Source organism: Vipera ursinii, assembly GCF_947247035.1.
Source record: "Vipera ursinii genome assembly, chromosome: 2".
Lineage (NCBI taxonomy): Eukaryota > Metazoa > Chordata > Lepidosauria > Squamata > Viperidae > Vipera > Vipera ursinii.
In genome coordinates, this window is record NC_139513.1 from 192,157,584 (window position 1) to 192,172,498 (window position 14,915).

Sequence of the window (14,915 nt, forward strand, 5' to 3'; positions counted from 1 at the left end):
GATGTTTTGGAAAGGGGAGGGGAGCGGTTATTATGGGATGCAGAGCCGGGTTCCGAGCGGGTCCTTTAGTGGGCAGAGAAGTATTATGGGATGCCTCGGTTGAGGAGGGGGTTACTGAGGTGACGGAGGTGGGACTCGTCTCCAAGGCACCGGGGGCATATTATGGGATGGAGGCGGGAGCGCGTGGGGGGGGGAAACAGGGGGAGGAGCTTGGCTGGGGCTTTTTTTTTCCCCTTTAAGAGGCGGCGCTGGAGCCGGAGCCATTTTCCCTTCAGCGGCGTCGAGAAATAAGAAGCCGGGGCGCCCGGAGTCGGGTGAGGGCGGGATGGAAGGCGAGGCCGGGGCGGGTGGACGCCGGAGGGACTGGGGGGGGGGCGAGCGGCAGGCCTCCGGGACTCGGCTGCTGCGCTTTTCCCCTCCCCGGAGACCGCCGCCCGGCGCGCCTGGAGGAGGCGGGGTGCCTCGCCTGGGCTACCCGCCCCTCCGCGAGCCCCCCTCGTGGCCCCGAACCAGCCTGGGGGGGCACTGAGGGGGCTCCCCGCGCTGTCTACCGCGCGACCCCGGCTGGCGCACGTGTCCGGGGAGCGCTTTGGGGCTCCGCTGCTCCCCGGCCGCGCTTCTTCTCCCTCCGCGTCCCGAGCGGGGAAAGCGGCCTTTCCTCGCCATCTTCCAGACCCGGCCTTGATTCCCGTCCCCGCCTCCCTCCCTCCCTCCCTCCGTCTCTCTTCCCCCCCCCCCCGCCGCCGCCTCCGCTTACCCTGCTTGATTTCTGCCTTCGTGCCCACCCCCATTTCCCAGGGGGGAAGCAAGTTTGCTTGCTTTCCTTTGAGCTGACTGTGCCTTTTGTTTGCTATTTTTCCTTAAAACGATCCCTTGGTATATATTTTCCCTGCAGCTGGACCTACTGGTGGTCATCACCGAAATGTAAATCTTAGGGGGGGTCTTTTCTTTTTTTTCTTTTTTAAACGAGCAAAAAGGAAGCCCTCGGATAGTTTTCTCTTTTAGAAAGCATAGCCAGGTTATTCCAGACATTCGCCTTCTTGCCCACAGGCTCCATCCCAAAAAGAACTGGAAAACCCAAAGTCGAAGTTCCTGTCAATCTACTTAGAATGAAATAATTGCCTTGAATTAATTTAGCGTTGCCCTCAGGACCACTTTGGATGGGTGCTTGGGCCAAGTTGTTCATTTATTTGGCTGTCCCTGCTGCTGACTTTTTCTTGATATTTGGGCCATCTGACAACTTAGTATAAAGGTGTTGTGACTTTTAAGTCTTATCGCTTGCTCTTCTCTCTTCATGTAGCACATTACTGCCATTATTAATACAAAAGTGCCAAGATAGCACAAGTTGCTTGAATCCCAGAAGCCCTCTTAATCAGAGGACATGGCGTCGGGCATAGGATCCCCATCGCCCTGCTCTGCTGGCAGTGATGAGGAGGAGATGGAGATCCTGTTGAACAACAGTATTCATCAACATCAAGGTACACAGAAATGCTGTGATAGGAGGTTTTCTTAAGGCAAGAAATAAAACAATATGAACTAGAAGTAGCGACAAATTCATCCTTTTTATATGGGACCAGAAACACCACAATGCTCCGGATTTATTATAGGGCTGACATGGAAGTAATAAGTTACTCTTCATCTAATATTTGATACTTTATAATAACAACACCGTGTATCAGTAATTAAAACATAGAAGTAAAAATTTGAGGTTTTCCTCACAGTATAAAAATGACATGAAATGTCTACTTGATTGCAGATGAAACTCTGGTTATAACTACTGCTAATATTTGGCATGTCTTCCTTCTGTATCCATTGCTTCCTGAAGAAGTTGTGTTCTGCTGTGTTTGGGAAGAGCATATTGTAGATTTCAGATATTCTGAATTAATGGTTTGTCATTTTTTAATGTATGTGAAAATGGGAAAATTTTCACAACAAGGTTTTGTTTATTAGTCCAAATATGTATTACAGAAAGTGTGTCTCAAGTCTTACTACATCCGTTTTCCAAAACCTACATGGTTTATTTCATTAGTTGATGTGTAGAAGGTACCTTGCATGGATATTAAGCGAGGTGGGACATGGAAGATATGGATAATGATTCCTATGAAAACAAACATTTCACCTTCAAAGAGTGAATCTAAGAGACAAGTGCCTGACTTTCTTTCTATTGCCCACTTGAAAGTTCAGTATTTCTGTATACAAAGTGATCTATGCTTTGGGTAAATTGTATGACCCACTTTTGTTCCCAGCCACACCTAGCGTAGCTTACTTTGCAACTGCTCACCTTAGTCCTGCTCTATGAATTGAATACGGCCAACCTTACAGTGAAAAGTTATGAGTAATGGGTTTTGGTCACCTTTTAATTGTTTTCAGAAAACTTGTTTCTGAGATTAGTTATTTTTTGGAGTAACCATCCTTTTTTTTAAGTCATTGCTTTTGAAGTGCCTATAGTAGTTGAACCAATTGGATATTACTTCATTTTTTACCCTAAGAAGGCCAGCTCTTCTTTTCTCTCTTCCAAAATTCAAGAGGGAAGTGAATATTTAATGTTATTTTGTGTTAATCAGCTGAAAAGTAAGATAGCTATCTCTTTATTACTCTTGGTGAGTGTCAGTTTGCCTAGGAAAAGGGGTGAAAAGAATACTTGGTCTAGAATTCTTGGGTTTAGTTTAAGTTAAGAAATGTTTGTAGTAAGAAGGATTGGGAAGAATGGATGTAATAAAAAAATATTTCTGGCACAAGATATATTTTCTGGTTTGGGAATACAGGACTCCACCCAGAAGTTTCCCTCTGCTTCTTGTCCTTCGGTTGCAGCAACTGCTTTGACCTGTGGCTTCCCTCATCCTGCCCGGTGCCTGTGGTTAGGAGGCCATTTTCCTTGGAGGGAGAACTAGTGACTCTAGCTGCGTGTAATGGGCGGGGGTGGCTGGTGAAGGGGGAGGGGAAGAAGAATGACTGGGTTACTGTGGATCCTGTCACAAAGGAAGCTGGTTACTGACTGTGCCCCTACGTGCTTTGGGAAGTGGGAGATTGGGAGAACGAGTGGAATTGCGGTGTTTTCGAATGAGGAATGATGTGTTCAATTTGTGTTTGAAAGAGAGGGTAAGGGAGAAGGAATGAGTTACAGCTTGCATTTACATTGAGAAGATGTGACTATGAACTGGAAAAGTACCGGTATCTGAATAAACACCTAATGATTGAAACAGAGGTTCTGTTTCTTCTTTTCTGACACTTGCTGAATTGGATACCTGAACAGTAAGTGCTAGTAGCTAGGTAGGATGGGGGAGTTCAGGCAGTTTCCTATCAAGTTTGCTGCGAGGGGTAAAAGTTTCAGAGTAAGTAGAGGCAAGAAGGATAATAATTCAGTAGCTACTTCATATGATGTTTTTCGTGTTCATGAAGGACTGTTGTTTTGATTCTTAGACATAGAAAATGGATGCAAAAAGCCAATTGGCTGTATTGTAGGGGTTAATTCTCTGGAGTAAAGAGTATTTCTTTAATCATTTTTTATTCTGGATTTGGAAACAGATTTATAAATAAGTTAGTGTCATGTTCTGTTACACCAGTTTGACTTAGAAAAAATGAGAATAGAAATTGCTTCTTTTAATGAAAGTTTTGTATGTGTAATTTTTAACAGGTGATTGCATCTGTCCATTTTTTTTAAAAAAAAACCCTTCATTGCCTATGTTTAACTGATACATCAGTCTGGAGTTCTTTGAATGTTACATTTTATTTATGAAATATACTACTAGCACAGGTAGCCCTTGACCTATGACCACAATTAAGCCCAACATTTCCATTGCTAAGCAAGTTGTTAAGTTAGTTTGCCCTATTTTACGATCTTTTTTGCCACAGTTATTAAGTGAATCACTGCAGTTAAGTGAATCATGTCATTAAGCGAATCTGGCTTCTCCATTGCCTTCGCTTGTCAGAAGCCAGCTGGGAAGGTTACAGACGGTGATCACATGACCTTCGGACAATGCAAGTGCCATAAATATATGTCAGTAGCCAAGAGTTCCAAATTTTGATCATGTGACCATGGGGATGCTGCAGTGATCATAAGTGGGCAAACTGGCCATAAGTCGCTTTTTCCCCCCAATGCCATTGCAACTTCAAACAGTCACTGAACAAATGGTTGTAAGTCAAAGACTATATTTCATAGTGGGGAGAAACTCAAACTACAAAGAATTTAGGAAAAAACAGTTTAAAAATTAGAAAAGTTACTGGCTTCTCTAATTTAAAGAATGGTTTGAAAGAACGGTCAGGCAGCTTCAGGTAGGTACAGGTAGGGTGTAATCTAGGAGAAGAATATGATGTCACGTTTTGAGTTTTAGAAAATGTTTATCTCTTGCTGGTTGTAATACTTACCTCAGAGCCTGAAGAAGAGCCAGAAGAAGAACTGTTATCTGAGGCAGAGTTGCCAAAAATCAAGAAAAAGAAGAAACCCAAGAAGCTGAAAGAACCTAAGATACCCAAGCTCAGCAAGCGTCAGAAAAAAGAGGTAAGAAAATAGAAAGTCGTCTTTGCACGTGTGGTGATCGTAAGGGGTTGAAGAGAGAAAAGGGTTTTTTTCCCTGAATAGATGGGACTTCATGTTGATGGTAGAAAGCCTGATGTTTTTTGTGAAAGAACAAGGGTTTTTGACTCTCGCTTTATCTTAAATTTTTCCACCTGCCTCCATTCCAGCTTGGAGATAGCTCTGGTGAAGGAAATGAATTTGTCGAGGAAGAGGAGGAGGTGCTATTACGCTCAGATAGTGAAGGAAGTGACTATACTCCTGGCAAAAAGAAAAAGAAAAAACTTGGGCCTAAGAAAGAGAAGAAGAACAAAACCAAGCGTAAGGAGGAAGAGGAAGAAGAAGATGAAGATGATGATTCTAAGGTGAATCCGAAACATTCTGCTAAAATTGTCTAGTTTGAGATTATACTGGCACGGACTACCAACAGTTACAGTTAAAATATTATCGTTCTGCTTCCTGAAACTTGTAGTCCTGGTGTCAGTCTTGTCTTTTTCCTTTGCTCGGTTTCCCATGTGGTACTTCTTTGGTAAAATGCTTTTTTGTGACTGAAAAGAGTTTTCAATTTGAGATTTGGTCTCTGATAATACGACCTTCTGTATCCTCCTTTTATTAGGAACCTAAGTCCTCTGCCCAGCTTTTAGAAGACTGGGGCATGGAAGATATTGATCATGTTTTCACAGAAGAAGATTATCGCACTCTAACAAATTATAAGGCTTTCAGCCAGTTTGTCAGGTATGAGTCTGTTTCGTCCCTTATGTCTCAGTAATACTGCATTAAATTATGCATAACTAAGTAGTTTTAATAGAGCATGAACTGTGAACTGGAAATCTAAATAGTTGTTTAAACTGCTTTAAAAAAAGGACAGCTGTTCTTTCTGTGCCTCAGTACCTCACCTGCAAAGCAGGTTCATTATACTGTTCAGCTGCAAAAGTAATAAGCAATGCTGGTAACTTATGCACTGTTATATTTTCCATACATTATTGCAATATCTTATGCCCGAGGATTTAGTATTATAGATGTTGAGAACCCTACAAATTGGTTCAGTACTGCCTATAAGAGAAAAAAAGAGTGTTAGTAGAAATGTTTTTCTGTTTTGATTGTGTTAGTATCTCATATTTTGGGGAGAACATAGCCAGTACACAGAAAATAGTCTTGTTTGGTGTGATTATGAAGTGATTATTTAAATCCCGCTCAGTCAAACGTGACCTACTAGTGCTCTTTTTTTTTTCCTTCCCATAGGCCGCTTATTGCTGCAAAGAATCCTAAAATTGCTGTCTCAAAAATGATGATGGTTCTGGGGGCCAAATGGAGAGAGTTCAGCACAAATAATCCCTTCAAAGGGAGTTCTGGAGCATCAGTGGCAGCGGCTGCTGCCGCCGCCGTAGCTGTTGTAGAGAGCATGGTAACTAATGTGGATGCTGTTCTTCCTCAGCCCCCTGTCGAAGTGCCACTTCGAAAGGCCAAGACCAAAGAAGGAAAAGGTGAGGGGAAGATGTAGCCGTAGAGGTTCTTTTTTTATAATATGGCTGGCAACCGTAATTTTTTTAAATGTTGTTAGTATACTGAGTGTAGTGCTCTAGAGCTAGGTGCCTATTTAACTGGGTGGTGCTATCTTCTAGGCCCCAATGCACGAAAAAAACCCAAGGCTAGTCCTCGTGTCCCTGACATCAAAAAACCCAAAACCAAGAAGGTGGCACCTTTAAAAATCAAACTCGGAGGATTTGGCTCCAAGCGTAAAAGATCATCTGTGAGTTTGTTTACTTTTCTTTCTGGTACTTGGGTGTAGAGAGTAGAGTCTACTACTTCAGGCAGTAGCTTCCTTCAGCCTTCACGAGAGTTATATTGGGAAGAGGTGGTTAATGTCACGTCTGCATACCTAACGTATTTGTTCTTCTTCAGAGCGAGGAGGATGATTTGGATGTTGAATCAGACTTTGATGACGCAAGTATCAATAGCTATTCTGTGTCGGATGGCTCTACCAGTCGCAGCAGCCGCAGCCGTAAAAAATTAAAAGCAGGAAAGAGGAAAAAGAAAGGTACTGAACTCTGATTAAAGTGAGCTCCAAGAAGTACAGGATTCAAGAATAGGATGGGTTTATGTGCTTGAGGAGGGAAACTGCCTCAGATCTATAAAAGAGAACTTGCTGCTGTCAGTCTTGAAAAAGAATCAAACTGAAAGATTCTGGAATGAAGTCCTATGGAGAATATAACAACAACAAAAAATCTTAAATCACTAGTGGGATTCAAACTGCCATCTCTACAGCTGTTAGATATCCGAATTTTCAATTGTAAATCTTTTATCTAGCTAATTCTCTGATATAAGTCTGAACTACATTTATTTTGCTTAAAGAGCCTAGCTACTTGATCGCTTTTGAACGCTTTGAACGCTATTGCCTCCATTAGGAGAAGAAGATTCAACTGCAACAGTGGATGGCTATGAGACCGATCATCAGGACTACTGTGAGGTGTGCCAGCAAGGGGGAGAGATCATCCTCTGTGATACTTGTCCTCGTGCTTATCACATGGTTTGTCTGGATCCAGATATGGAAAAAGCACCAGAGGGCAAGTGGAGCTGCCCCCATTGTGTGAGTTTGGCTTGTAGAAGACTGGGAAAGAGGTGAATGCTCGCTAGAACTTAACAGCACTTGGAGCTAACAGTTTGCTTCTCCTTTAGGAAAAAGAAGGTATCCAGTGGGAGGCCAAAGAAGATAACTCTGAGGGTGAGGAAACTATGGAGGATGTTGTGGGGGATGCAGAGGAAGAAGATGATCACCACATGGAGTTCTGTCGTGTCTGCAAAGATGGTGGAGAGCTTCTCTGCTGTGATGCCTGCCCTTCATCTTATCACATACACTGTTTGAATCCCCCTTTGCCAGAAATCCCCAATGGCGAATGGCTTTGTCCACGCTGTACTGTGAGTTCTTACAATAGTTTGTAACTAGTGTAAAATGTAGCATAGAGTTTATTGTGGGAACGGTGACTTTAGGAGGTTAAAGATGTTTTATGAACTTTTATTCCTGAAGAGAAGTATGTGAGCGTGCTTTTGAATAATTTGTTGTAGACATCCTGTGTTTTATTAAAAAATGAGCCATGAATGTCTTTGTGAACAGATTGATAATTAAGTAGGAAATACTGTTCTACCCTGGGTAGGAGCTACTAGATCAGGGAGTGGAAGGAGCTATGATAAAAATAACTAGACGTTGAGGCCAGAGTTTTCAGATGTTAGCAGAAAATCTTAAGTCTATTTGCTAATGGAATTTTATCAAATCAAAAAATCTTAATGAGGAATTTGGTAGCTTAAAAGAAATATCTGGACCATGCAGTATTAAAACAGAATATATATTGGCACTTAGGCCACCATCATAAAAAGTTCACACGTACGCAAAACATTTTCTGCTTGTTTGTATGAACCACTCTTTTGGATTAACTAAAATGGTTCACTAGTTATAAGCTATCCTGATTTTTTCTCCACTTGCCAGTTTCTAATGGTCCAAATACTGGAATTCTGCTTTTATGCTGTACAAGACAAGTTGTTATGAAGTGTCCATCTTGAGATTGGTTAAAAGGATCTGTAAGCCAAGCTATGATACCTATATATTAGACAGTTGTCCTTCTGCTCTGGCTATTGAAGATGCCTAATATACTAAGTAGGGATGCGGTGGCTCAGTGGGTTAGGACGCTGAGCTTGTCGATCAGAAGGTCGGCAGTTTGGCGGGTCGAATCCCGAGTGCCGCGTAACAGGGTGAGCGCCTGTTACTCGTCCCAGCTTCTGCCAACCTAGCAGTCCGAAAGCACATAAAAAATGCAAGTAGAAAAATAGGGACCACTACGGTGGGAAGGTAACAGCGTTCCGTGCGCCTTTGGCATCTAGTCATGCCGGCCACATGACCACGGAGACGTCCTCGGACAAGCGCTGGCTCTTCGGCTTTGAAACGGAGATGAGCACTGGCACCCTAGAGTCGGAAACGACTAGCACGCATGTGCGGGGGAACCTTTACCTTTACCTAATATACTAAGTAAAATACTGTGGTTCTCATTGTGGTCTATTTTTGATTATTAATACTGAAAAGGAATATGAAATGTATTTCATAGTTTAAAACTTTGGGATAGAATATAGATGTGTGGATCTTGTCCTTCTAATAGAGATATAATGAAAGTATTGGGAAGCTTTAGCAAATGCTAAAGAATTTCTATTGCCTTTACACATCTTTAGTGCCCACCTCTGAAAGGCAAAGTGCAGAAAATCTTGACATGGAAGTGGGGACAGCCTCCATTACCAACTCCAGTGCCACGGCCCGCTGATGCAGATCCAAATGCACCTTCTCCTAAGCCTCTGGAGGGAAGACCTGAGAGGCAGTTTTTTGTCAAGTGGCAGGGGATGTCCTACTGGCACTGTTCCTGGGTTTCCGAGCTGCAGGTAAGTAAAAGCTGATCTTTCAACTGATCAGGAAAAGGAAACTGGCTGACCATGTTCAAATGACGTGTAATCTGCTTGTATCCCAGCTGGAACTGCATTGCCAAGTAATGTTCCGCAATTACCAACGTAAAAATGATATGGATGAGCCACCTTCAGGAGACTTTGTGGGAGAAGAAGAGAAGAGTCGCAAACGGAAGAACAAGGATCCCAAGTTTGCAGAGATGGAGGAACGGTTTTATCGATATGGAATTAAACCAGAATGGATGATGATCCATCGAATTCTCAATCATAGGTTAGGAAGATAAGGAACTATTATTTGGAAAATAAACCTGTACATGATTATTGTGAAAGTAGCAAAGGGTGAACATGCTTATTTGGTAGCCATTACTGCTGATATCTCAATTCTTTTAGTTAGAAATCAATCTATTTTTGCAAAACTCTCAGATTGTGCGGATCTTAATTTAATTTTTAATTTTATTGAATTTATATACCGCCCTTTCCCGTAGGACTCAGAATATGCACTTGGGATAAACTATTAGTGGATGCCTATTGTTTTTCCATTCTTTAACTAGTGGATTTCCAGAAAGGGGGCGGGGGAGATTAAGCTAAATCTGCTTCTGTGGACTAGGTTTATTTAGAAGGTTGCCCTCTGTTTTTCTTCCAGTGTGGATAAGAAGGGGAATGTTCATTATCTTATTAAATGGAGAGATCTACCATATGACCAAGCTTCTTGGGAAAATGAAGAGGCAGAGATACAGGATTATGATATCTATAAACAGGCATACTGGAACCACAGGTAAGAATATGAACTGAACAGTAAATTTATAAGGGAAACAAAGGAAAAAAAATTCCTATTAAATTGATACTGTTAAGGAAACTGTAAATATCTGGAATTTATCTAGCCTACTTTCTGAAAGAGTAGGAAAACCTGTATTTTATTTTCCATATATTTGCTATAGCTCAATTTGTTTGGGTTTCTTCCTGAACAGGGAGTTGATGAGAGGTGAAGAAGGAAGACCGGGAAAAAAAATAAAGAAAGTGAAATTACGGAAACTAGAGAGACCACCTGAAACACCCACAGTGGATGTAAGTTAATGGATTGGTGCAACCTTATGGCCATATAGTTTTCATATTCAGTTTGGAGGATAATATTTTTAGTGGGCTTTTGTTATATATATTTTTATAGAAGAAACAAATAATTTGGCCATCATATTCTTTTTATAATTTCTGTGTTTTATGTGGCAATTTAGTACTATCAGAAGTATGTTAAGCTAAGCAAAGCAGAACATTATCTCTGATTGGATATAGTGATATGTATTATTATTATTATTTTTTAATCCCATTTATATCCCGCCCTTCTCCGAAGACTCAGGGCGGCTTACAATCTAAGAAGCACAAATCAATATGCTTAGCAATAGCCTTCATTCTATGTATATGCCTGCTTATTAAGGCTTTCGCCCCCCCCTCCCAAGCGGCATTATTACAAAGTCAGCGTATTGCCCCCAACAATCTGGGTCCTCATTTTACCTACCTCGGAAGGATGGAAGGCTGACTCAACCTTCAGTCTGGTGGGACTCGAACCTGCACTAATTGCAGGCAGTTGGTATTACTTAAGGAGGCATTAGCCCATTGCTCCACCAAGGCTCTTAGGTGTCTAACAGCACCTATCAGCCTCCAAGTAGCAGCCTCTTTTCCAAGGTTACTTGACTGTCATCTGCAACTGAAGTATGGTATTGGGAAATGGCTTTGTTTGAGTTGCAGACAAATGCTGTGGATGTTCTTCTGAAGTCCCTTTATGCCTTTGAATCTGAAGCAGCACCCCAATAATACATAGGTTTGCTTTAAAGAGATGCTTCAGTTAAACAGCTCTAGACCTTGTTAAAGAATTACCATTCTGTTTGCCAAAGTTGAAATAATTTTTCTAACCTCAGCAGTTCTATGAGTATCCACTATGGTCATAGCAAGGCATCATACTATATAATTATATTGAGTGTTCTATACACAATAAATCTTATTAAGTTCAGAGATGAGCATAATAGGTGGTGTCTATGAATTGATATGCAAGTGTAAGTACCGCTTTATACTGCATCCCAAAGATGCTTTTTCATGAGGCAACTGGACTTTCTTGTTTTTCTTTGAAGACATTTAGTTTTTCACCCAAGCAGCTTCTTCAGCTCTGACTGGATGGTGGGGGAATGGAAGGATTTATACTTGCAGACAGCTTGTCATTTGCATTCTTTTAGAGAGTCGTTGATGCCACCTGGAGGCTTATCTGTGTCAGGGTCACCTGGGTAATGCAAATGGGTGTGGAGCCTTCTTGGAACTGTTGAAAGGACTGTGTTGTAGACTGAAGATAGATAATGCTGTATCTCTCCCCCTCTGTTGAGAGAGGGCTGTTCAATTTTGACATAGATGACCAACGGTCCTCTGTCCAAAATGTGGCCTTTGTCTCTTAAATGCAGTTGGACTGCTGAACTTTGTCCTGATGGGTTTGTTCTCCTATGTTGTGCCATATGTTTATGAAATATAACTGAGAATCTCCATAGGCTTTATGCTGCAGTGATAAGACCACACTTGGAATGCCGTGCCCAGTTTCGATCACCATGATACAAAAAAGATGTTGAGACTCTAGAAAGAGTGCAGAGGAGAGCAACAAAGATGATTAGGGGACTGGAGCTAAAACATACAATGAACAGTTGTAAGAACTGGGTAGATCTAATCTAACAGAGAGAAGGGCTAGGGGTGACATGCTAGCAGTCTTCCAATACTTGAAGGCCTGTCTTAGGAAAGAAGGCGTCCGTTTATTCTCCATAGCACTTGAGGGCAGGATAGGAAGTTATGGGTTGAGTTCATTAGAGGGGGATTCAACTGGAACCAAGGAGGAATTTCCTGACAGAACAGTAAATCAATGGAACAGCCTGCTTCCAGGAGTTGTGGGTACTCCGTCACTGGAGGTTTTCAAGAAAAGATTGTACAACCATTTGCCTGGGATGCTATAAGGACTTCTGCCTTGGGTAGCAGGTTGGTGTAGAAGACCCTCAAGTCCCTTCCAACTCTTACTCTGTAATTCAGTAAATGCCACTTGATATATTTTCACTTTGTGAGAAGCAAAATAATTATCACACCATCTTTTTTCCCAAATGTCTTCATTTTCTTTTGTTATTTGTGATAAACTTGAAACTTGCACCTGCTCTTAGCAACATTGTACAACCAACCAGAATTAAGTCCTACAGGTAGTTCTCGACTAACAACCATTTGTTTAGTGACTGTTCAAAGTTTACAGTGGCAAAATAGACTTATGATTGTTTTTCACACTTGTATTGCAGCATCCCCATGGGTTGAGATGCTTGGCAACTGGTTCATATTTATGACAGTTGCAGTGTCCCAGGGTCACCTTTTGCAATCTTCTGACAATCAAAGTCAAAGGGAAACACATTACTAATTTAATAATTGCAGTGATTCACTTAACAATTGGCAAGAAATGTCATAAAATGGGACAAAATTCAACATCTGTTTCGTTTATCAACATAAACCTTAGGCTCAATTGTGGTTGTAAGTCGGGGACTACTTGTATTAAAATGTTGCATTAATCCATTGGATTAAGAAGGAAATGAAGTAGTTTTTAAATAAGTAGCATCACATTTTCATAAATATTTGGCATTGAAAAATAGAAATGTTTCCTTACATTTTCAGTGCTGATTTTTTTTAAAAAAAGTTGATTTTAGAAATGGTTAAATAGTCCAATAATATTCCTCTCCTCCCTTCCCTTCTCTTGGCTTTCTCATTGTCTTTCAGTAGTTAGCCAGTTAACTTGCACTTGCATTTTAATAGAACAACCAATCACTACTTCATTAATCATACACACACATACAGAGAGACAAAATACTTGCATATGGAATAGTACACATGTAGGTCCTAGACTTAAGCCTTTTCAATTTACACATGTAGCTGAAATTATGATGGAATCTTAATTGATTATGCTGATTATTTTAAATAATTATTATGGAATCATTTAAAGTGTTTTATTTCTACTGCACAGTTTTTAAAAAAGATAAATTGGATAATTGGATAAACTGTATTAAAAGCTATTAAGACTCCTTCAAGTTCTGAAGCTGTTTATGGTGAGAAGTTTCAAAAATGCTGAGACACGGAGCTTGAGCTGAGACACTAAACATTTTCATTTTCAACCACTCTACAGCCCACGGTGAAATACGATAGACAACCAGATTACTTGGATGTAACTGGAGGAACCCTTCATCCTTATCAACTGGAAGGCCTGAATTGGCTGCGTTTCTCTTGGGCTCAGGGCACAGATACTATCCTGGCTGATGAAATGGGTCTAGGGAAAACTGTGCAGACTGCAGTATTTTTGTATTCTCTTTACAAAGAGGTAGGATTGCAGCATTCCATATATAATTCATAAACAGCTTTCTGAAAATTAGTTTCCTGTTGCCTTTACATCAAGAGTTTATCTGACTCTAGGGCCATTCCAAAGGACCTTTCTTGGTGAGCGCTCCCTTGTCCACCATCATCAACTGGGAGAGAGAATTTGAAATGTGGGCACCTGATATGTATGTTGTGACTTACGTTGGGGATAAAGACAGCCGGGCCATCATCCGTGAAAACGAATTTTCGTTTGAAGACAATGCTATACGAGGGGGGAAAAAGGCTTCCAGGATGAAGGTATTTTGGCAAATAATTTAACCCAAGATTTTGCCTGAGAATATTTCCGCTTCTCTAACAACTTAGAATTTCTACTAACGTTGAGTAGTAAAAACTTGGTATCTCCACCTTGTCTTTCTGTTTTTTCTAATCAGTACTTTCTGATTCTTACAGAAAGAGGCATCCGTGAAATTCCACGTATTGCTTACTTCTTATGAGTTGATTACTATTGATATGGCTATTCTGGGCTCTATTGACTGGGCTTGCCTTGTAGTGGATGAAGCACATCGACTGAAGAATAATCAGTCCAAGGTAGGGATACATTGCTTCATTTCTGTTTCTCCTGCAATTCTTGTGCTTTATGTCCAAAATTACAAGAACTCTCTTAAAATGGGAATTTTCTCATTTTTCCCCCTAAATGGTCATTTAAACTAATTTTCAAGGAACTCTTGTCAGCTGCAGTTTTCTTGTGCTTTGTACTTACACATAGATGCCAATTTTTAATGTACCTTATTCTTCATAATAGATCAGTATATTCTTTGAATTCTCCTTAGCCTTATGTACAGTTATAAATACCTTGCAAGAGAAATATTTATAGTAATTAACATTTTAAAAAAAAAATTAGGAACAGTTTTGTGTAACTCAGATTGGAACCGATTCCTTAAAATGTTATTTTACTGTAGCCAGTTTAGACATTTGCTGAAAAATTTCTTGGTGAACAGAATTGGTTTTTATTTTTTGGATCACAGTTATTTTAAAATGTGTCATAATTTATGAAATCGTGCTTAATAGCTGTTTTCGTTCTTTATGCTCCCTTCAGTTTTTCCGGGTCCTGAATGGCTATTCTCTTCAGCACAAACTGCTGCTCACAGGAACCCCTCTTCAGAATAATCTGGAGGAACTGTTCCACCTCCTTAACTTCTTGACACCGGAAAGATTTCAGTAAGTCCTACAGTGTACCTAGGTCCTAGGAGTACATTATTTGTTTGTTTGTTTATAAGCATCTATGCAGTTCATCTCACCAAGGCGACTCTATTTTCCTCTTAGCTTGAGGTTCCTGGCTTTTCTTCTTATTTCCACGTTTCTCTGAATTTCCATGTTTCTACTTGAATTCCTTTATAGCAATTTGGAAGGCTTCCTGGAAGAATTTGCAGATATTGCCAAGGAGGATCAGATTAAAAAGCTTCATGATATGTTAGGGCCACACATGCTAAGACGTCTGAAAGCTGATGTATTCAAGAACATGCCTTCAAAGACAGAACTTATTGTGAGAGTGGAACTGAGCCCTATGCAAAAGTGAGTGTCAGAATAGTTGGCTTCT

At 40.8% G+C, this 14,915-nt stretch overlaps 1 protein-coding gene across 2 annotated transcripts in view; it reads left to right on the plus strand.

The window, feature by feature from the left end:
* The first annotated feature begins 241 nt into the window (after positions 1-241).
* The window catches only part of CHD4 (chromodomain helicase DNA binding protein 4), a 36,520-nt gene continuing 21,846 nt past the window's right edge, over positions 242-14,915 (plus strand). For both annotated transcript variants that reach the window (XM_083351893.1, XM_083351892.1), the window contains exons 1-19: positions 242-314; positions 1,301-1,478; positions 4,371-4,498; positions 4,684-4,878; positions 5,130-5,248; positions 5,756-5,997; positions 6,136-6,263; positions 6,416-6,551; positions 6,919-7,100; positions 7,190-7,429; positions 8,729-8,932; positions 9,019-9,224; positions 9,597-9,728; positions 9,922-10,018; positions 13,131-13,322; positions 13,415-13,615; positions 13,769-13,906; positions 14,415-14,536; positions 14,717-14,890. In XM_083351893.1, coding sequence (XP_083208019.1) covers positions 1,382-1,478; positions 4,371-4,498; positions 4,684-4,878; positions 5,130-5,248; positions 5,756-5,997; positions 6,136-6,263; positions 6,416-6,551; positions 6,919-7,100; positions 7,190-7,429; positions 8,729-8,932; positions 9,019-9,224; positions 9,597-9,728; positions 9,922-10,018; positions 13,131-13,322; positions 13,415-13,615; positions 13,769-13,906; positions 14,415-14,536; positions 14,717-14,890 — 2,933 coding nt within the window. In that variant the 5' untranslated portion in view covers positions 242-314; positions 1,301-1,381. The remainder of the gene's footprint in view (positions 315-1,300; positions 1,479-4,370; positions 4,499-4,683; positions 4,879-5,129; positions 5,249-5,755; positions 5,998-6,135; positions 6,264-6,415; positions 6,552-6,918; positions 7,101-7,189; positions 7,430-8,728; positions 8,933-9,018; positions 9,225-9,596; positions 9,729-9,921; positions 10,019-13,130; positions 13,323-13,414; positions 13,616-13,768; positions 13,907-14,414; positions 14,537-14,716; positions 14,891-14,915) is intronic.